Source organism: Pleurodeles waltl, chromosome 2_2, assembly GCF_031143425.1.
Source record: "Pleurodeles waltl isolate 20211129_DDA chromosome 2_2, aPleWal1.hap1.20221129, whole genome shotgun sequence".
Lineage (NCBI taxonomy): Eukaryota > Metazoa > Chordata > Amphibia > Caudata > Salamandridae > Pleurodeles > Pleurodeles waltl.
Genome location: NC_090439.1, coordinates 1,165,958,932 through 1,165,980,752, shown reverse-complemented (window position 1 = coordinate 1,165,980,752; position 21,821 = coordinate 1,165,958,932). Strand labels below are relative to the sequence as shown.

General features: G+C 47.9%; 1 protein-coding gene across 2 annotated transcripts in view; it reads right to left on the bottom strand.

Moving 5' to 3' along the window:
- The window catches only part of LOC138283022 (E3 ubiquitin-protein ligase TRIM39-like), a 133,276-nt gene that overhangs the window by 44,372 nt on the left and 67,083 nt on the right, over nucleotides 1-21,821 (bottom strand). Inside the window, exon 3 of one of the 2 annotated variants that reach the window (XM_069221136.1) lies at nucleotides 5,273-5,503. The exons of the other annotated variant lie outside the window; for it this stretch is intronic. Within the exon in view, the coding sequence (XP_069077237.1) occupies nucleotides 5,273-5,503 (231 nt within the window). The remainder of the gene's footprint in view (nucleotides 1-5,272; nucleotides 5,504-21,821) is intronic. 2 annotated transcript variants of the gene reach the window in all.

The window sequence follows — 21,821 nt, the reverse complement described above, 5'->3', positions numbered from 1 at the left end:
ACCAGATTGGGCACTTATGGCCTTATCCTGTACTCTAAGCATGTTAATTAACAGTTCTAAGGAAGGATTCTTCCCTACACTCAAACCTCTCTCTATGCAGAGACTCCTTGCTCCTTTCCAGCTAAGGTGATCATATGCAAGTTTGGACAGTTCAACATTTTGGCCTGTGCCAGACATTTTTAGAGAGAGTTAAAGTGATAGACAAAGAGAAAAAAGTTTTCAGAACTTTTTGGAAAGACAGAAAAAACTTTTTAAACTTTTAAGAACTTTTTGGAAGTTTAGAAGTACTTTTCAGCACTTAGAAAAGAGTGAAAAGAGGAAATGCAAAACTTTTTGGCTATGTGTATATACACTGACCTTGTTTTGTATATTTTTCTCTTATGAAAAGTACAATGACAAGAGTGGTAAGTAGTCTCAAGCACTTATCCCACCACTGCACAACCAATGTAGGAGGCTGGACTGGCTTGTAGTGAGTACCAAGGGGTACTTGCACCTTGCACCAGGCCCAGTTATCCCTTATTAGTGTATAGGGTGTCTAGCAGCTTAGGCTGATAGATAATGGTAGCTTAGCAGAGCAGCTTAGGCTGAACTAGGAGACGTGTGAAGCTACTACAGTACCACAAGTGTCACTTGCACAATATCATAAGAAAACACAATACACAGTTATACTAAAAATAAAGGTACTTTATTTTTATGACAATATGCCAAAGTATCTTAGAGTGTACCCTCAGTGAGAGGATAGGACATATACACAAGATATATATACACAATAGCAAAAATATGCAGTATAGTCTTAGAAAACAGTGCAAACAATGTATAGTTACAATAGGATGCAATGGGGAAACATAGGGATAGGGGCAACACAAACCATATACTCCAGAAGTGGAATGCAAACCACGAATGGACCCCAAACCTATGTGACCTTGTAGAGGGTCGCTGGGACTATTAGAAAATAGTGAGAGTTAGAAAAATAACCCTCCCCAAGACAATGGAAAGTGAGTGCAAAGTGCACTAAAGTTCCCCTAAGGACAAAAGAGTCGTGTTAGAGGAATAATGCAGGAAAGACACAAACCAGCAATGCAACAACTGTGGATTTCCAATCTAGGGTACCAGTGGAACAAGGGGACCAAGTCCAAAAGTCACAAGCAAGTCGGAGATGGGCAGATGCCCAGGAAATGCCAGCTGCGGGTGCAAAGAAGCTTCGACTGGACAGAAGAAGCTGAGGTTTCTGCAGGAACGAAAAGGGCTAGAGACTTCCCCTTTGGTGGACGGATCCCTCTCGCCTTGGAGAGTCGTGCAGAAGTGTTTTCCCGCCGGAAGGACGCCAACAAGCCTTGCTACACGCAAATCGTGCGTTTGGCGTTTTTGGACGCTGCTGGGGCCCAGGAGGGACCAGGAGGTCGCAAATTGGACCTGCAGAGAGAGGGGATGTCGAGCAAGACAAAGGGTCCTCACTGAAGCAGGTAGCACCCGGAGAAGTGCCAGAAACAGGCACTACGAGGATGTGTGAAACGGTGCTCGCCGAAGTTGCACAAAGGAGTCCCACGTCGCCGGAGACCAACTTAGAAAGTCGTGCAATGCAGGTTAGAGTGCCGTGGACCCAGGCTTGGCTGTGCACGAAGGATTTCCGCCGGAAGTGCACAGGGGCCGGAGTAGCTTGCAAAGTCGCGGTTCCCAGCAATGCAGCCCAGCGAGGTGAGGCAAGGACTTACCTCCACCAAACTTGGACTGAAGAGTCACTGGACTGTGGGGGTCACTTGGACAGCGTCGCTGGATTCGAGGGACCTCGCTCGTCGTGCTGAGAGGAGACCCAAGGGACCGGTAATGCAGCTTTTTGGTGCCTGCGGTTGCAGGGGGAAGATTCCGTCGACCCACGGGAGATTTCTTCGGAGCTTCTGGTGCAGAGAGGAGGCAGACTACCCCCACAGCATGCACAAGCAGGAAAACAGTCGAGAAGGCGGCAGGATCAGCGTTACAGAGTTGCAGTAGTCGTCTTTGCTACTATGTTGCAGGTTTGCAGGCTTCCAGCGCGGTCAGCGGTCGATTCCTTATCAGAAGGTGAAGAGGGAGATGCAGAGGAACTCGGCTGAGCTCATGCATTCGTTATCTAAAGTTTCCCCAGAGACAGAGACCCTAAATAGCCAGAAAGGAGGGTTTGGCTACCTAGGAGAGAGGAGAGGCTACTAACACCTGAAGGAGCCTATCACAAGGAGTCTCTGACGTCACCTGGTGGCACTGGCCACTCAGAGCAGTCCAGTGTGCCAGCAGCACCTCTGTTTCCAAGATGGCAGAGGTCTGGAGCACACTGGAGGAGCTCTGGACACCTCCCAGGGGAGGTGCAGGTCAGGGGAGTGGTCACTCCCCTTTCCTTTGTCCAGTTTCGCGCCAGAGCAGGGGCTAAGGGGTCCCTGAACCGGTGTAGACTGGCTTATGCAGAATTGGGCACCTCTGTGCCCAACAAAGCATTTCCAGAGGCTGGGGGAGGCTACTCCTCCCCTGCCTTCACACCATTTTCCAAAGGGAGAGGGTGTCACACCCTCTCTCAGAGGAAGTTCTTTGTTCTGCCATCCTGGGCCAGGCCTGGCTGGACCCCAGGAGGGCAGCTGCCTGTCTGAGGGGTTGGCAGCAGCAGCAGCTGCAGTGAAACCCCAGGAAGGGCAGTCTGGCAGTACCAGGGTCTGTGCTACAGACCACTGGGATCATGGAATTGTACCAACAATGCCAGGATGGCATAGAGGGGGCAATTCCATGATCATAGACATGTTACATGGCCATATTCGGAGTTACCATGGTGAAGCTACATATAGGTAGTGACCTATATGTAGTGCACGCGTGTAATGGTGTCCCCGCACTCACAAAGTTCAGGGAATTGGCTCTGAACAATGTGGGGGCACCTTGGCTAGTGCCAGGGTGCCCTCACACTAAGTAACTTTGCACCTAACCTTTACCAGGTAAAGGTTAGACATATAGGTGACTTATAAGTTACTTAAGTGCAGTGTAAAATGGCTGTGAAATAACGTGGACGTTATTTCACTCAGGCTGCAGTGGCAGGCCTGTGTAAGAATTGTCAGGGCTCCCTATGGGTGGCAAAAGAAATGCTGCAGCCCATAGGGATCTCCTGGAACCCCAATACCCTGGGTACCTCAGTACCATATACTAGGGAATTATAAGGGTGTTCCAGTAAGCCAATGTAAATTGGTAAAAATGGTCACTAGCCTGTTAGTGACAATTTAAAAGTAATGAGAGAGCATAACCACTGAGGTTCTGGTTAGCAGAGCCTCAGTGAGACAGTTAGGCACCACACAGGGAATATGTACATGCACACCTATGAGCACTGGGGCCCTGTGTGACAGGGTCCCAGTGACACATACATATAGGCCACAAACCTATGAGCACTGGGGTCCTGACCAGCAGGATCCCAGTGACACATAACAACCATACTGAAAACATAGTGTTTTCACTATGAGCACTGGGGCCTGGCTATCAGGATCCCAGTGAGACAGTGAAAACAGTGACAAACACCCTGACATACACTCACAAACAGGCCAAAAGTGGGGGTAACAAGGCTAGAAAGAGGCTACCTTCTCACAGCAGGGAGGCAGCGGCAGGGAAAAGCGGCTAGGGGGAGCGCACAAGGGGCGAAAAAGCGGAACAAAAGTTTTAAAAGCACAAGTTTTAAAAAGCGCAAGTGGAAGCAAATGAGCACAAAAAGCAAGGCACAGAATACAGAATACAGTCACAAATACGCTGAAAAACGGTGAAAACGGCACAATGCACACAATTCTAGCGACGCTTACCAGAAGCCCACTAGACACCAGGGATGAGGCGCAGGGGATGCCTGCGGGTGGAGGAGGGCCTCGAACACGCTAGCAGCAGCGTGGGCGGGATTCAGGGACACGGACACAGCAGGGTGGTGCTGCGGACATGGGGGTGCGAGCTCTTGACCGAAATCAGGTCAAGAAGGTCACTTCAGGGAGGACTCCCCGGTGACTGCGAGACCGTGAGTAGCCAGAGTTGCCCCCCCTGAGCCCCCACAGCGATGCCTGCAGAGGGAATCCCGAGGCTCCCCCTGACCGTGACTGCCTGCTTCTAAGATCCGACGCCTGGTAAAGACTCTGCAGCCGCAGCCCCCAGGACCTGAAGGATCCGAACTCCAGTGCAGGAGTGACCCCCAGGAGGCCCTCTCCCTTGCCCAGGTGGTGGCTACCCCGAGGAGCCCCCCCCTTTCCTGCCTGCATCGCTGAAGAGACCCCTTGGTCTCCCATTGCTTTCTATTGAAAACCTGACGCGTGTTTGCACACTGCACCCGGCCGCCCCCATGCTGCTGAGGGTGTACTTTCTGTGTGGACTTGTCTCTCCCCCGGTGCCCTACAAAACCCCCCTGGTCTGCCCTCCGAAGACGCGGGTACTTACCTGCTGGCAGACTGGAACCGGGGCACCCCCTTCTCCATTGAAGGCTATGCGTTTTGGGCACCACTTTGACCTCTGCACCTGACCGGCCCTGAGCTGCTGGTGTGGTAACTTTGGGGTTGCTCTGAACCCCCAATGGTGGGCTACTTTGGACCCAAACTTGAACCCCGTAGGTGGTTTACTTACCTGCAAAAGCTAACAAACTCTTACTCTCCCCAGGAACTGTTGAGAATTGCACTGTGTCTAGTTTTAAAATAGCTATATGTGATTTATGTGAAAACTGTATATGCCATTTTGCTAATTCAAAGTTCCTAAAGTACCTACCTGCAATACCTTTCATTTGAAGTATTACATGTAAATCTTGAACCTGTGGTTCTTAAAATAAACTAAGAAAATATATTTTTAGATACAAAAACCTATTGGCCTGGAATTGTCTCTGAGTGTGTGTTCCTCATTTATTGCTTGTGTATGTACAACAAATGCTTAACACTACTCCTTGGATAAGCCTACTGCTCGACCACACTACCACAAAATAGAGCATTAGTATTATCTCTTTTTGCCACTATCTTACCTCTAAGGGGAACCCTTGGACTCTGTGCACACTATTCCTTACTTTGAAATAGTGCATACAGAGCCAACTTCCTACACTGGACCTGCCTGTACATTGCGCTGGGCTGTCAGAACAGAAGCATTTGCAGTTAGTTTAACTTGTCTGAATTTTATATTGGGTTGTCAGACTACAGGTTGCTGTAGATTGACCCTCTATGTTGCTCATGCATGTTGTCACGTACATTCAACGCATCACACACAATATGAATGGAGCACTTCTGTATTGTCTTGTATTTACCAAGCAGTGTCTCACCTTCAGGAGGACCAAGGCCGGTTCCTTGCATTTTTTCTCTAGATCTGCTATCAGGGCGTTGAGAGAGGTGATTTGACTGGACAGTTTGGAGATATTTGCATTTTCTACCATGGTAATTTTCTTCTCCAACTCCTCCAGTTCCCTGTACAGTGTTTGCTCTTTATCTCTCAGGAGCCGGCGCAGCTGTTCAATCTCAGACTCAATTTTCTGCTTCTCGGCTCTCACCTTGTTCTGTCAGCATCAAATAAATGATGGTTAGATTCTGGGAAGCTTCCAGTGACAGAGAGCCCACCCCTTCCTTCCCTCTCAAGATATTCAAGAAAGATGATGATTGAAACAAGAAACCTGATGTTGAATCGCTTGAATATAGTGATAATTATATGTTTCAGGATGTTAATAGAATTGGACAGTCTAATGACAAATGATTTGCAATCTCAGGATTACAAATACTCGATCTTCTACCTTTCTTACCTATTAAGAATGTGAACGGAACTACACAGACTTATAAAACTTCTTGCAATGAAACTCATCTACACACAATGGAGACATCCGTAAATCTGAATACAAGATCATTTGAGATTCAAACTCATCATAGAAACGGAGAGAACCTCTGTAATTGACAATGTGAGAACAGTCACAGCTGCTTTGTTCAGTACATCTTCTTCATTACTTATATTCCTCGGTCCAAGAACACACTTGCTGATGCGGCGTCACAAAGATATCCAATCACCTTTGTTCAAGCAATCATTCAACCCAATCAAATAACTGATGCTGTACAACATTTGCAGACATGTATCTCGCTCATTCTCAGTTTATTCCTAAGGTTGTTAAAGACTTAACTGAATCACTGACTGTCCAAGAAGATATGTAAGTTCAACAACAGCCTCTACTCACTCCTACCAAGGAACATCAGGAAGAGGGTTTGTGAATGTGTAATGACACTGCCGTAGCCTGCCACAGAGGACCTACAGCCACTCGTGTTAGGACAGCGATCCTTCTGGTGGCCATCTGTAACTAAGGATGTTGAGCATTATTTTCTGGCTTGGGGAATTTCCAATTTAAGTAAAATTAATGCAATCCAATCAATTTATATCTAGCCTGTACCACCTGAACTATGGCACAGGATGTCAACTGCTTTTATCCTTACATCACCACCTGCAGGAGGATATCTATTTATTAAATTCATCATTGAGTCCTTTTCCAATATAGCCCATTTTTCTCTTCTTAAAACCATACCATCGGCTTCCACCTTGGCCGAACACTTTCTATCAGATTTAAATTGATCCCATGGGCTTTAAGACAAAGACTCTGGCTTGAAAAATCTGTATGAAAAATTCAAAATGGTGCAAAGTGCTCTAAACCAGACTCAGAACTAAGCTGCAGGAATACACAATTGTCTGTTGTAAGGAAATGGCTCCCTGTTGCAGTTACCCCCCACTTTTTGCCTGATACGGATGCTGACTTGACTGAGAAGTGTGCTGGGACCCTGCTAACCTGGCCCCAGCACCAGTGTTCGTTCACCTAAAATGTACCATTGTTTCCACAATTGGCACACCCCTGGCACACAGATAAGTCCCTTGTAAAAGGTACCAGTGGTACCAAGGGCCCTGTGACCAGGGAAGGTCCCTAAGGGCTGCAGCATATGTTGTGCCACCCTAAGGGACCCCTCACCTAATACATGCACACTGCCATTGCAGATGGTGTGTGTTGGTGGGGAGATAAAGGCAAAGTCGACATGGCATCCCCCTCAGGATGCCATGCACACAAAATACTGCCTGTGGCATATGTAAGTCACCCCTCTAACAGGCCTTACAGCCCTAAGGCAGGGTGCACTATACCACAGGTGAGAGCATAGCTGCACGAGCAATATGCCCCTACAGTGTCTAAGCCAAATCTTAGACATTGTAAGTACAGTGGTGGCCATATTAAGTATATGGTCTGGGAGTTTGTCAAAAACGAACTCCACAGCTCCATAATGGCTACACTGAATAGTGGGAAGTTTGGTATCAAACTTCTCAGAATAATAAACCCACACTGATGCCAGTGTTGAATGTATTTAAAAATGCACACAGAGGGCATCTTAGAGATGCATCCTGTATTTTACCAAATTGTTCAGTGCAGGACTGACTTGTCTGTGCCGGCCTGCTGCTGAGAGACGAGTTTCTGACCCCATGTGGTGAGGGCCTTTGTGCTCTCTGAGGACAGAAACAAAAGCCTGCTCTGGGTGGAGGTGCTTCACACCTCCCCCCTGCAGGAACTGTAACACCTATCAGTGAGCCTCAAAGGCTCAGGCTTCGTGTTACAATGCCCCAGGGCACTCCAGCTAGTGGAGATGCCCGCCCCCTGGACACAGCCCCCACTTTTGGCGGCAAGTCCAGGGGAGATAATGAGAAAAACAAGGAGGAGTCACCCACCAGTCAGGACAGCCCCTAAGGTGTCCTGAGCTGAGGTGACCCCTGCCTTTAGAAATCCCCCATCTTGATTTTGGAGGATTCCCCCAATAGGAATAGGGATGTGCCCCCCTCCCCTCAGGGAGGAGGCACAAAGTGGGTGTAGCCACCCTGGCTACTGCCCTCCCAGACCTAAACACACCCCTAAATTCAGTATTTAGGGGCTCCCCAGAACCTAGGAAACTAGATTCCTGCAACCTGAAGACGAAAAAGGACTGCTGACCTGAAGCCCTGCAGAGAAGACGGAGACACCAACTGCTTTGGCCCCAGCCCTACCAGCCTGTCTCCCCACTTCGAGAAAAACTGCAACAGCGATGCGTCCCCCAGGGTCCAGCGACCTCTGAAGCCTCAGAGGACTACCCTGCATCTAAAAGGACCAAGAACTCCCGAGGACAGCGGCCCTGTTCCACAAAGACTGAAACTTGCAACAAAGAAACAACTTTTAAAGGACTCCACGTTTCCTGCCGGAAGCGTGAGACTTTCCACTCTGCACCCGACGCCCCTGGCTCGACCTGCGGAGAAACAACACTACAGGGAGGATTCCCCGGCGACTGTGAGCCCGTGAGTAGCCAGAGTTACCCTCCCCTGAGCCCCCACAGCGACCCCTGCAGAGGGAATCCAGAGGCACACCCTGACCGCGACTGCCTGCTTGAAAGAACCCGACGCCTGGTAAAGACACTGCACCCGCAGCCCCCAGGACCTGAAGGATCCGACCTCCAGTGCAGAAGCGACCCCCAGGTGGCCCTCTCCCTTGCCCAGGTGGTGGCTACCCCAAGGAGCCCCCCCCCCCTTGCCTGCATCGCTGAAGAGACCCCTCGGTCTCCCATTGAAACCAATTGCAAACCTGACGCCTGTTTGCACTCTGCACCCGGCCGCCCTTGTGCTGCTGAGGGTGTACTTTTTGTGCTACCTTGTGTCCCCCCCGGCGCCCTACAAAACCCCGCTGGTCTGCCCTCCGAAGTCGCGGGTACTTACCTGCTGGCAGACTGGAACCGGGGCACCCCCTTCTCCATTGAAGCCTATGCGTTTTGGGCACCACTTTGACCTCTGCACCTGACCGGCCCTGAGCTGCTGGTGTGTTAACTTTGGGGTTGTCCTGAACCCCCAACAGTGGGCTACCTTGGACCCAACTTTGAACCCTGTAAGTGCTTTACTTACCTGAAAAACTAACACATACTTACCTCCCCCAGGAACTGTTGAATTTTGCACTGTGTCTAGTTTTAAAATAGCTTATTGCTATTTTTTGCCAAAGCTGTACATGCTATTTTGTTGATTCAAAGTTCCAAAGATACCTGAGTGAAATACCTTTTATTTAAAGTATTGTGTGTAAATCTTGAACCTGTGGTTCTTAAAATAAACTGAGAAAATATATTTTTCTATACAAAAACCTATTGGCCTGGAATTGTCTTTGAGTTTGTGTTCCTCATTTATTGCATGTGTGTATGTACAACAAATGCTTAACACTACCCTCTGATAAGCCTACTGCTCGACCACACTACCACAAAATAGAGCTTTAGAATTATCTCTTTTTTGCCACTATCTTACCTCTAAGGGGAACCCTTGGACTCTGTGCATGCTATTTCTTACTTTGAAATAGTACATACAGAGCCAACTTCCTACATCTGTCTGCAATTTGAAAAAACTAACTTCCAGTGACTGTGACAAGCTTTCCTGACTAGACGCCAGGAGCAACACACAAGTAATGACTGGGAGATTCTTGAGAAAACCATGGTTGGTGTAGCTACATCAACCAGGAATATACAACCAGTCTGCCACATTGGGCGCCCTTGACCGTGCTTCAAAGGAGTGACCTGACCGAATGCTCAGAAGAGGCATAGGAGATGCCCTTTTATGGAAAATAGACAGCTCAGAAGGAGAAGGTATGCAAAGGATTCCAGACAATTTTAAGCCCACACTGCAACACAAGATAAGGTAATTCCTGCTGTACTACATGTGAGGTCTGAGGTCCCAGAAATGTCTCCCCAGGAAAGGTGGCTGTTCTTAGAACTCCACTGTAGGAGGCTGGCCTGGCTTGTAGTGGGTACCAAGGGTTACTTACACTCTGTACCAGGTCCAGTTATCCCTTATTAGTGTAGAAGAGTAGGCTCTGGACAACCCAAACGGCAGGGTGCAATGTATTTAAAAGGCAGGATATGTACATTTAAGTCATACCTGTCCTTGTAGTGAAAAACTCCCAAAGTCATTTTTCACTACAGCAAGGCCTACCTCTCCCATGGGATAACATTGGAATAACCTTATTACATGTTATAAGTATAATTCACAGTTGAGAAAAGAAAAACCTTTCAGGTTTGGTGTCTCTAGAATCACAATTTAACATCACAACTTATGGTAAAGTAGGATATTAAATTGCAACTCTGAAAATGCCACTTTTAGGAAGCTGGCATTTTCTTACTTACGCCATTTGATGCCTGATGCCTATCTCTGAGCACATGTCTGGGGTGGGTGACACCTGGGCTTTGTGTATTCCTCCTAGAGAGCCACACACAATGGGAGCTTGGGTGTATCTTAGTGAGCCATCTCTGCAAGATGGGAGGAAGGAGCTGGGCACAGGAACATTTACATCTGAATATGATGTGTCCTGTCTACTTACAAAAGGCTGCATACCCCCTTGTAGGGAGTCTGGAGCCAGGGCAAAAAGGGGAGGACCTCTGTGCGCTTAAAAGGGCTGTCTTTGGAGTAACCCTCCACTTCAAAGGCACCACTGTGTATAAGTACTGAACCTCAGACACCACCACTTCAGTACACGTCTGGACCTATGGATACTCTGCCAGGACGGAGGACTGTTGTGCTGCTGATGGACGGCCTTTCTGTTCGACTGCTGCTTTGCTGAACTCCTGGCTACCAGAATTCATCCGCAATCTCTCTTATGGAGAGGCTGTGACTGAAAAATCTTTCTCGTTCCTTGTTCCCATAAAGCTCGTTGAAATGCATGCCATTGAGTGGGCATTGGCACACGCACCTGCGTGACATCGCAACCATGTATGATGGGACAAAGAACCCCCCTACCACGCAATAACAATAAAATCCCAACCCCAATCTCAATATCCTATAAAATATGATGCTAAAGCACCAGCCAGGGAAATCCTCAATCAATTGGAGTACCAGGGTGTCAATGAACCCTCAGACTCATCCATAAATAATTCATTATTTCCAGTCGCTAAACCAGACCATTCATATAGAATAGTCTAATACTATAGACATTTAAATAGTCACTGTGAGAAAGTAGCCTCTTTCTAGCCTTGTTACCCCCACTTTTAGCCTGTTTGTGAGTGTATGTCAGGGTGTTTTCACTGTTTCACTGGGATCCTGCCAGCCAGGGGCCAGTGATCATAGTGAAAACCCTATGTTTTCAGCATGTTTGTTATGTGTCACTGGGACCCTGCTAGTCAGGACCCCAGTGCCCATAAGTTTGTGGCCTATATGTATGTGTTCGACTTCTGTGCTCTCTGGGGAACTTAGGTGCACTTTACACCTACTTTTCAGGGTCTTGGGGTGGGCTATTTTTCTAAACCTCACTGTTTTCTTACAGTCCCAGCGACCCTCTACAAGCTCACATAGGTTTGGGGTCCATTGATGGTTCGCATTCCACTTCTAGAGTATATGGTTTGTGTTGCCCCTATACCTATGTGCTCTCATTGCAATCTATTGTGACTGTACATTGCTTGCACTGCTTTCTATTGCTATTACTGCATAATTTTGGTATTGTGTACATATATCTTGTGTATATTTGCTATCCTCATACTGAGGGTACTCACTGAGATACTTTTGGCATATTGTCATAAAAATAAAGTACCTTTATTTTTAGTATATCTGTGTATTGTGTTTTCTTATGATATTGTACATATGACACCAGTGGTACTGTAGTAGCTTCACACGTCTCCTAGTTCAGCCTAAGCTGCTCTGCTAAGCTACCTTTTCTATCAGCCTAAGTGTGAGAAAGTAGCCTCTTTCTAGCCTTGTTACCCCCACTTTTGGCCTGTTTGTGAGTGTATGTCAGGGTGTTTTCGCTGTCTCACTGGGATCCTGCTAGCCAGGGCCCAGTGCTCATAGTGAAAACCCTATGTTTTCAGTATGTTTGTTATGTGTCACTGGGACCCTGCTAGTCAGGACCCCAGTGCTCATAAATTTGTGGCCTATATGTATGTGTTCCCTGTGTGGTGCCTAACTGTCTCACTGAGGCTCTGCTAACCAGAACCTCAGTGGTTATGCTCTCTCTGTACAAATTGTCACTAACAGGCTAGTGACCAATTTCACCAATTTGCATTGGCATACTGGAACACCCTTATAATCCCCTAGTATATGGTACTGAGGTACCCAGGGTATTGGGGTTCCAGGAGATCCCTATGGGCTGCAGCATTTCTTTTGCCACCCATAGGGAGCTCTGACAATTCTTACACAGGCCTTCCACTGCAGCCTGAGTGAAATAACGTCCACGTTATTTCACAGCCATTTTACACTGCACTTAATTAACTTATAAGTCACCTATATGTCTAACCTTTACCTGGTAAAGGTTAGGTGCAAAGTTACTTAGTGTGAGGGCACCCTGGCACTAGCCAAGGTGCCCCCACATTGTTCAGGGCCAATTCCCCGGACTTTGTGAGTGCGGGGACACCATTACACGCGTGCACTACATATAGGTCACTACCTATATGTAGCTTCACAATGGTAACTCCGAATATGGCCATGTAACATGTCTATGATCATGGAATTGCCCCCTCTATGCCATCCTGGCATAGTTGGCACAATCCCATGATCCCAGTGGTCTGTAGCACAGACCCTGGTACTGCCAAACTGCCTTTTCAGGGGTTTCACTGCAGCTGCTGCCAACCCCTCAGACAGGTTTCTGCCCTCCTGGGGTCAAGCCAGGCTTGTCCCAGGATGGCAGAACAAAGGACTTCCTCTGAGAGAGGGTGTTACACCCTCTCCCTTTGGAAAATGGTGTGAAGGCAGGGGAGGAGTAGCCTCCCCCAGCCTCTGGAAATGCTTTCATGGGCACATTTGGTGCCCATTTCTGCATAAGCCAGTCTATACCGGTTCAGGGACCCCTTAGCCCTGCTCTGGCACGAAACTGGACAAAGGAAAGGGGAGTGACCACTCCCCTGACCTGCATCTCCCCTGGGAGGTGTCCAGAGCTCCTCCAGTGTGCTCCAGACCTCTGCCATCTTGGAAACAGAGGTGCTGCTGGCACACTGGACTGCTCTGAGTGGCCAGTGCCACCAGGTGACGTCAGAGACTCCTTCTGATAGGCTCCTTCAGGTGTTGCTAGCCTATCCTCTCTCCTAGGTAGCCAAACCCTCTTTTCTGGCTATTTAGGGTCTCTGCTTTGGGGAATTCCTTAGATAACGAATGCAAGAGCTCAGCAGAGTTCCTCTGCATCTCTCCCTTCACCTTCTGCCAAGGAATCGACTGCTGACCGCGCTGGAAGCCTGCAAAACTGCAACAAAGTAGCGAAGACGACTATTGCAACTCTGTAACGCTGATCCTGCCGCCTTCTCGACTGTTTTCCTGGTGGTGCATGCTGTGGGGGTAGTCTGCCTCCTCTCTGCACTAGAAGCTCCGAAGAAATCTCCCGTGGGTCGACGGAATCTTCCCCCTGCAACCGCAGGCACCAAAGAACTGCATCACCGGTCCCTTGGGTCTCCTCTCAGCACGACGAGCGAGGTCCCTCGAATCCAGCAACTGTGTCCAAGTGACCCCCAAAGTCCAGTGACTCTTCAGTCCAAGTTTGGTGGAGGTAAGTCCTTGCCTCCCCACACCAGACTGCATTGCTGGGAACCACGACTTTTGCAGCTACTCCGGCCTCTGTGCATTTGCGGCGGAAATCCTTTGTGCACAGCCAAGCCTGGGTCCACGGCACTCTAACCTGCATTGCACGACTTTCTAAGTTGGTCTCCGGCGACGTGGGACTCCTTTGTGCAACTTCGGGTGAGCACCGTTTCACGCATCCTCGTAGTGCCTGTCTCTGGCACTTCTCCGGGTGCTACCTGCTGCTGAGAGGGCTCCTTGTCTTGCTCGACGTCCCCTCTGTCTCCTGACGCAATTTGCGACATCCTGGTCCCTCCTGGGCCACAGCAGCATCCAAAAACACTAACCACACGATTTGCAGCTAGCAAGGCTTGTTGGCGGTCTTTCGGTGGGAAAACACTTCTGCTCGACTCTCCACGGCATGAGGGATCCGTCCCTAGCCCTTGTCGTTCCTGCAGAAACCTAAGCTTCTACTGTCCAGTAGCAGCTTCTTTGCACCCACAGCTGGCATTTCCTGGGCATCTGCCCATCTCCGACTAGCTTGTGACTTTTGGACTTGGTCCCCTTGTTCCACAGGTACCCTCGACTGGAAATCCATCGTTGTTGCATTGCTGGTTTGTGTCTTTCCTGCAGAATTCCCCTATCACGACTTCTATGTCCTTTGGGGAACTTTAGTGCACTTTGCACTCACTTTTCAGGGTCTTGGGGTGGGCTATTTTTCTAACCCTCACTATTTTCTAATAGTCCCAGCAACCCTCTACAAGGTCAGATAGGTTTGGGGTCCATTCGTGGTTCGCATTCCACTTTTGGAGTATATGGTTTGTGTTGCCCCTATCCCTATGTGTCCCCATTGCATCCTATTGTAACTATACATTGTTTGCACTGTTTTCTAAGACTATACTGCATATTTTTGGTATTGTGTACATATATCTTGTGTATATTTCCTATCCTCTCACTGAGGGTACACTCTGAGATACTTTGGCATATTGTCATAAAAATAAAGTACCTTTTTTTTTTAGTATATCTGTGTATTGTGTTTTCTTATGATATTGTGCAAGTGACACTAAGTGGTACTGTAGGAGCTTCACTCGTCTCCTAGTTCAGCCTAAGCTGCTCTGCTAAGCTACCATTATCTATCAGCCTATGCTGCTAGACACCCTATACACTAATAAGGGCTAACTGGGCCTGGTGCAAGGTGCAAGTACCCCTTGGTACTCACTACAAGCCAGTCCAGCCTCCTACACTAAGCTGCTAGACACCTCTTCTACACTAATAAGGGATAAATGGACCTGATGCAGAGTGCAAGTACCCCTTGGTACCACTACAAACCAGGCCAGCCTCCTACATTGGGAAGCAGCGACCAAAAGGCTGCATACCCCCTTGTAGGGAGTCTGGAGCTAGGGCAAAAAGGGCAAGACCTCTGTGCGCTTAAAAGGGCTGTCTTTGGAGTAAATCTCCACTTCAAGGGCACCACTGTGTATAAGTACTGAACCTCAGACACCACCACTTCAGTACACATCTGGACCTATGGATACTCTGTCTCCAGCAGGCCACCATCCCCGTAAGTGCCTAGACTCGCTATGGGGTCGCAAACTGCGACCCACCTCATAAATATTTATAGCGAGTCGCAGAAGGTGTCTGAGACACCTTTCTGCATACCAATTTGCGAGTTGCAAATTGCGAGTCGGAAGGACTCGCAATTTACAACTCGCAAATTGGTTTCTACCTACATCTGGCCCATAGTTCAATAAGGATTTATTGAAGTAACTGCATCTTAGATAAAAAGGCATGTATTGCAAAAACTAGGACGATAAAACACAATAAAAGCAAGCAGTTGACTAACAGAGTAAAACACAAGAATAGTGTTACCATACTGTCACTAAAAATGATATATTAATATATTTCTCCTACTTACACCATGTCTGAGCACAGCGTAATAAGCCTAATCTGCCCTTTGGGTTTTCCCCCTGGGGGTACACCATCCCTTATACCTGGAGGAAGTAGCCTGTAGTCTTGAAAGCCACCGTACCCATGGGGCTCGGGTGCAGCCGTCTAAGTAAGTAGCTGCAGCAAAGCAGTCAGCAATCATCATGCAGTCGTGGTCATCTGGCTGGAATCTCCATCTAACAAATCTGGGACAACGGGGTGTTTTTATAATAAAACAGCCGACTTTCTAAGAAATAGTCCCCACGTATGAGTGTGTGTTTTTTGTGAACGTTGGAGACACGGCATACCATTTGAATTACAAGAGCCTAAGGAGTCTCTGCTTAGATAGAGGTTTAGTGATAGGAAAGAACCCCACAAAAGAGTTTCTATATAACATGCTGATTGTGAATGATGAGTCCCAAGAAGGCACTTCAAATGAGAAGTTAATAGATGGCTCCCATTCTGACTCAGAGGATAACCTTGAGGGAGGTGGGGAGGGTTCTGTTCCAAATCTGCCCCTCAGCAGACCACCTAGCAATGCTGGTAGTAATAGGAGCTCCCATCATAGTAGGGATGTTTTTATTCCTGGAGGCCAGGTTGTTAGAGTCCAGTCAGTTAGGGACAGATCTCCCTCTGTTGTTTCCAATTTATCCTCTGTGTCCAAGCATTCCCAACCCACCCACCCTGAGGACAACATGTTAGAAAGAGAACTCAAAAAGTTGAGAGTGGAAGAGACCAGACTGAAGCTTAGACAGCAACAGCTGGTTCTAGACAGGGAATCCCTAGATCTGGAGAAGGAGAGACAGAGATTGGGGTTAGGATCCCATGGTGGCAGCAATAGCAGTATTCCTGATAGTAATCCTGTTAGAGAGCATGATTCCAGGAATCTGCACAAGATAGTCCCCCCCTTACAAGGAGGGGGATGACATCAACAAGTGGTTTGCTGCACTTGAGAGGGCCTGTATGGTACAGGGGGTCCCTCAAAGGCAGTGGGCTGCAATATTGTGGCTATCTTTCAATGGAAAGAGTAGGGATAGGCTCCTTACTGTTAGAGAAAGTGATGCTAACAATTTTGCAGTTTTGAAGGATGCACTCTTGGATGGATTTGGCTTAACCACTAAACAATACAGGATTAAGTTCAGAGACACCAGAAAAGAGTCCTCACAAGACTGGATATACTTTGTTGACTGTTCAGTGAAGGCCTTAGAGGGGTGGTTACATGGCAGTAAAGTTTCTGACTATGAAATCCTGTATAATCTTATTCTGAGAGAGCATATTCTGAATAACTGTGTGTCTGACTTGTTACACCAATATCTAGTGGACTCAGATCTGACCTCTCCCCAAGAATTGGGAAAGAAGGCAGACAAATGGGTCAGAACAAGAGTGAACAGAAATGTTCATACACGGGGTGACAAGATGGCAAGAAGAAGGATGGTAAATCATCTGACAAGGGTGGGGACAAAACTAAAAATGAGTCTTCATCAGGCCCACATAAATCCTCTGGGGGGGTGGTGGGTCCAAATCCTCTTCAAATCAAGTTAAAAAGCCTTGGTGTTATTTGTGTAAAGTCAAAGCTCATTGGACAACTGATGCCAGTTGTCCAAAGAAAAACACCAAACCTCCCACTACCACAACCCCTACTGCAAATTCTTGTGCCCCTAGTAATAGCAGTGGTGGTGGGAGCAAACCTACTAATAGCCAATCCAAGGGAGTAGCTGGGCTCACTTTTGGTAATTTATTTGGGGTTTGTCTTGTTAGGGAGACCACAGAGGCTGTGTTAGTCTCTGAAGGTGCCATTGATTTGGCCACCTTGGTTTCTTGTCCCCTTAATATGGATAAGTACAAGCAACTTCCCCTAATAAATGGTGTTGAGGTTCAGGCCTACAAGGACACAGGTGCCAGTGTTACCATGGTAATAGAGAAACAGGTACACCCTGAACAACACCTACTTGGTCACCAGTACCAAGTGACAGACGCTCATAATAACACTCTTAGCCACCCCATGGCTGTTGTGAATCTCAACTGGGGGGAGGGGTTTACTGGTCCAAAGAAAGTTGTGGTTGCTTCAGATTTACCTATAGGCTGTCTACTGGGAAATTATTTAGAGACATCAGCTTGGGCAGAAGTGGAGTTGGAGGCTCATGCAGCAATATTGGGCATTCCTGGGCATATTTTTGCTTTGACAAGGGCTCAGGCCAAAAAGCAAAAAGGACAGGGTAACTTGGATCCTGGAACAATGGACCAAGTGCTTATTAAAGCTAGGGGTAGCAAGCGTAAATCCCTAACCACTATCCCTCCCTCTACAGATGATTCTCCTTCTGAGGAAGAAAACATTACCTCCCTGTGCAGAACCTTCACCAGATGAGCTGGCAGTAGACACTGCTGAGCTTTAGGGTGGAGGGGGGCCTGCCAGGGAAGAGCTGAATGTGGCACAGCAATCCTGTCCCACATTAGAGGGTCTCAGACAGCAAGCTGTCAAGCAGCAAAATGGGGATGTCAGTGACTCACATAGAGTTTACTGGGAAGACAACCTCTTGTACACAGAGGCAAGGGATCGAAAACCTGGAGCAGCCAGGAGATTGGTCATTCCCCTGCAGTACAGAGAGTTCCTCCTAACTCTGGCACATGGCATTCCTTTGGCTGGGCATTTGGGCCAGATCAAAACATGGGAAAGGCTTGTCCCCCTCTTTCACTGGCCTAGGGTGTCAGAGGACACCAAAGATTTTTGCAAGTCTTGTGTGACCTGCCAAGCCAGTGGCAAGACTGGTGGCACACCAAAGGCTCCCCTTATTCCACTACCTGCGGTTGGGGTCCCCTTTGAAAGGGTAGGGGTTGACAAAGTTGCCCCCCTTGACCCTCCTACTGCTTCAGGCAATAGGTTTATCTTGGTGGTTGTGGACCATGCCACAAGATATCCTGAAGCAATTCCTCTAAGGACCACTACAGCCCCTGCAGTGGCAAAAGCCCTCCTGGGAATCTTTTCCAGGGTGGGTTTTCCAAAAGAGTTTGTATCAGACAGGGGTAGCAACTTTATGTCTGCATACTTGAAAGCTATGTGGAAGGAATGTGGTATAACATACAAATTCACCACACCTTATCATCCACAGACTAATGGACTGGTAGAGAGGTTTAATAAAACTCTCAAAAGGAATGATAATGGGACTCCCTGGAAAACTCAGGAGGAGATGGGATGTCCTGTTACCATGCCTCTTATTTGCTTACAGGGAGGTACCCCAGAAAGGAGTGGGCTTCAGCCCCTTTGAACTCCTCTTTGGACACCCTGTAAGAGGTCCACTAACACTTGTGAAGGAGGGTTGGGAACAACCTTTAAAAGCTCCCAAACAGGACATAGTGGACTATGTACTTGGCCTAAGATCCAGAATGGCTGAGTACATGAAAAAGGCCAGTAATAACCTTCAGGCCAGCCAAGAGCTCTAGAAGCAATGGCATGACCAGAAGGCTGTTCTGATTCAGTACCAACAAGGACAGAAGGTGTGGGTATTGGAGCCTGTGGCCCCAAGAGCACTCCAAGACAAATGGAGTGGACCCCATCTAATTGTTGAGAAAAAGGGTGAGGTTACCTATCTGGTAGACCTGGGCACTGCCAGGAGTCCCCTTAGGGTGATTCATGTCAACCGCCTAAAACCCTACTATGACAGGGCTGATCTCACCCTGCTCATGGCAACAGATGAAAGACAGGAAGAAGAGAGTGACCCTCTCCCTGATCTCTTCTCCTCCACTGAAGAGGATGTTCTAGTGGAGGGAGTAGTTTTGGCAGACTGTCTTACTGCAGAACAGAAAGACAACTGCATAAATTTCCTTGGACAGTTTTCTGATCTCTTTGCAACTATGCCTGGCACCACATCTTGGTGTGAACACACAATTGATACTGGAGACAGCTTGCCTGTCAAAAGTAAAATCTATAGGAAGCCTGACCATGTCAGGGACTGCATAAAACAAGAGGTTCAGAAAATGCTTGATCGAGGAGTGGTTGAACCTTCTGAAAGCCCATTGGCGAGTCCTGTGGTGCTTGTACCAAAGCCTCACTCAAAAGATGGAAAAAGGGAGATGAGGTTGTGTGTAGACTACAGAGGTCTCAATCAGGTAACAAAAACTGATGCTCACCCTATACCGAGGGCAGATGAGCTCATAAATACACTAGCATCTGCCAAGTATCTAAGCACCTAAGATTTGACTGCAGGGTATTGGCAGATCAAATTGGCTGAGGATGCTAAACCTAAAACTGTATTTTCAACTATAGGAGGGCACTACCAATTTGCAGTGATGCCCTTTGGTTTGAAAAATGCACCTGCCACTTTTCAGATGTTGGTGAACACAGTCCTGCAAGGGTTGGAGGCTTTTAGTGCAGTATATCTTGATGATATAGCTGTCTTTAGCTCCACCTGGGATGAGCACCTGGTCCACCTTTGGAAAGTTTTGGAGACCCTGCAAAAGGCAGGCCTCACTATCAAGGCTTCAAAATGCCATATAGGGCAGGGAAAGGTGGTTTATCTGGGACACCTGGTAGGTGGAGAACAGATTGCACCACTTCAGGGGAAAATCCAGACAATCATGGATTGGGTTCTCCCTACAACACAGACCCAGGTGAGAGCCTTCCTAGGCCTCACTGGGTATTACAGGAGATTCATTAAAAACTATGGCTCCAGTGCAGCCCCACTTAATGATCTCACCAGTAAAAAGATGCCTAAAAAGGTTTTGTGGACAGCTAGCTGTCAGAAAGCTTTTGAGGAGCACAAACAGGCCACGTGCTCCTGCACCTGTCCTAAAAGCCCATGTTACTCCAAGAAATTAATTGTTCAAACAGATGCATCTGAATTAGGGGTAGGGGCAGTCTTATCACAACTGAATTCTGAGGGCCAGGATCAACCAGTTGCTTTTATCAGCAGAAGGTTGACCCCTAGAGAAAAGCATTGGTCTGTCATAGAGAGGGAGGCCTTTGCTGTGGTCTGGGCACTGAAAAAGTTGAGGCCATACCTGTTTGGCACTCACTTTATAGTTCAGACAGACCACAAACCTCTACTTTGGCTAAAACAAATGAAATGTGAAAACCCTAAATTGTTGAGGTGGTCCATATCTCTACAGGGAATGGACTATACAGTGGAACATAGACTTGGGAGTACCCACTCCAATGCAAATGGACTCTCCAGATACTTCCACTTAGACAATGAAGACTCATCAGGTCATGGCTAGTCTTATTGTCCTTCTTTGGGGTGGGGGGGATTGTGTAGGAAAGTACCATCTTGCATGGCATGTTACCCCATATTTCACTATATATATGTTGTTTTAGTCTATGTGTCACTAGGACCCTGCCAGACAGGGCCCCAGTGCTCATAAGTTTGTGCCCTGTATGTGTTCCCTGTGTGATGTCTAACTGTCTCACTGAGGCTCTGCTAACCAGAACCTCAGTGGTTATGCTCTCTCTGCTTTCCAGATTTGTCACTAACAGGCTAGTGACTAAATGTACCAATTCACATTGGCATACTGGTACACCCATATAATTCCCTAGTACATGGTACTGAGGTACCCAGGGTATTGGGGTTCCAGGAGATCCCTATGGGCTGCAGCATTTCTTTTGCCACCCATAGGGAGCTCTGACGATTCTTACACAGGCCTGCCAGTGCAGCCTGAGTGAAATAACGTCCACGTTATTTCACAGCCATTTACCACTGCACTTAAGTAACTTATAAGTCACCTATATGTCTAACCTTCACCTGGTGAAGGTTGGGTGCAAAGTTACTAAGTGTGTTGGCATCCTGGCACTAGCCAAGTTGCCCCCACATCGTTCAGGGCAAATTCCCCGGACTTTGTGAGTGCGGGGACACCATTACACATGTGCACTGTACATAGGTCACTACCTATGCACAGCGTCACAACGGTAACTCCGAACATGGCCATGTAACATGTCTAAGATCATGGAATTGTCACCCCAATGCCAATGGCATTGGGGGGACAATTCCATGATCCCCCAGGTCTCTAGCACAGAACCCGGTGCCAAACTGCCTTTCCGGGGTCTCCACTGCAGCTGCTGCCAACCCCTCAGACAGGTTTCTGCCCTCCTGGGATCCAGGCAGCCCTAGCCCAGGAAGGCAGAACAAAGGATTTCCTCTGAGAGAGGGTGTAACACCCTCTCCCTTTGGAAATAGGTGTGAAGGCTGGGGAGAAGTAGCTTCCCCCAGCCTCTGGAAATGCTTTGATGGGCACAGATGGTGCCCATCTCTGCATAAGCCAGTCTACACCAGTTCAGGGATACCCCAGCCCTGCTCTGGCGTGAAACTGGACAAAGGAAAGGGGAGTGACCACTCCCCTGACCTGCACCTCCCAGGGGAGGTGCCCAGAGCTCCTCCAGTGTGTCCCAGACCTCTGTCATCTTGGAAACAGAGGTGTTT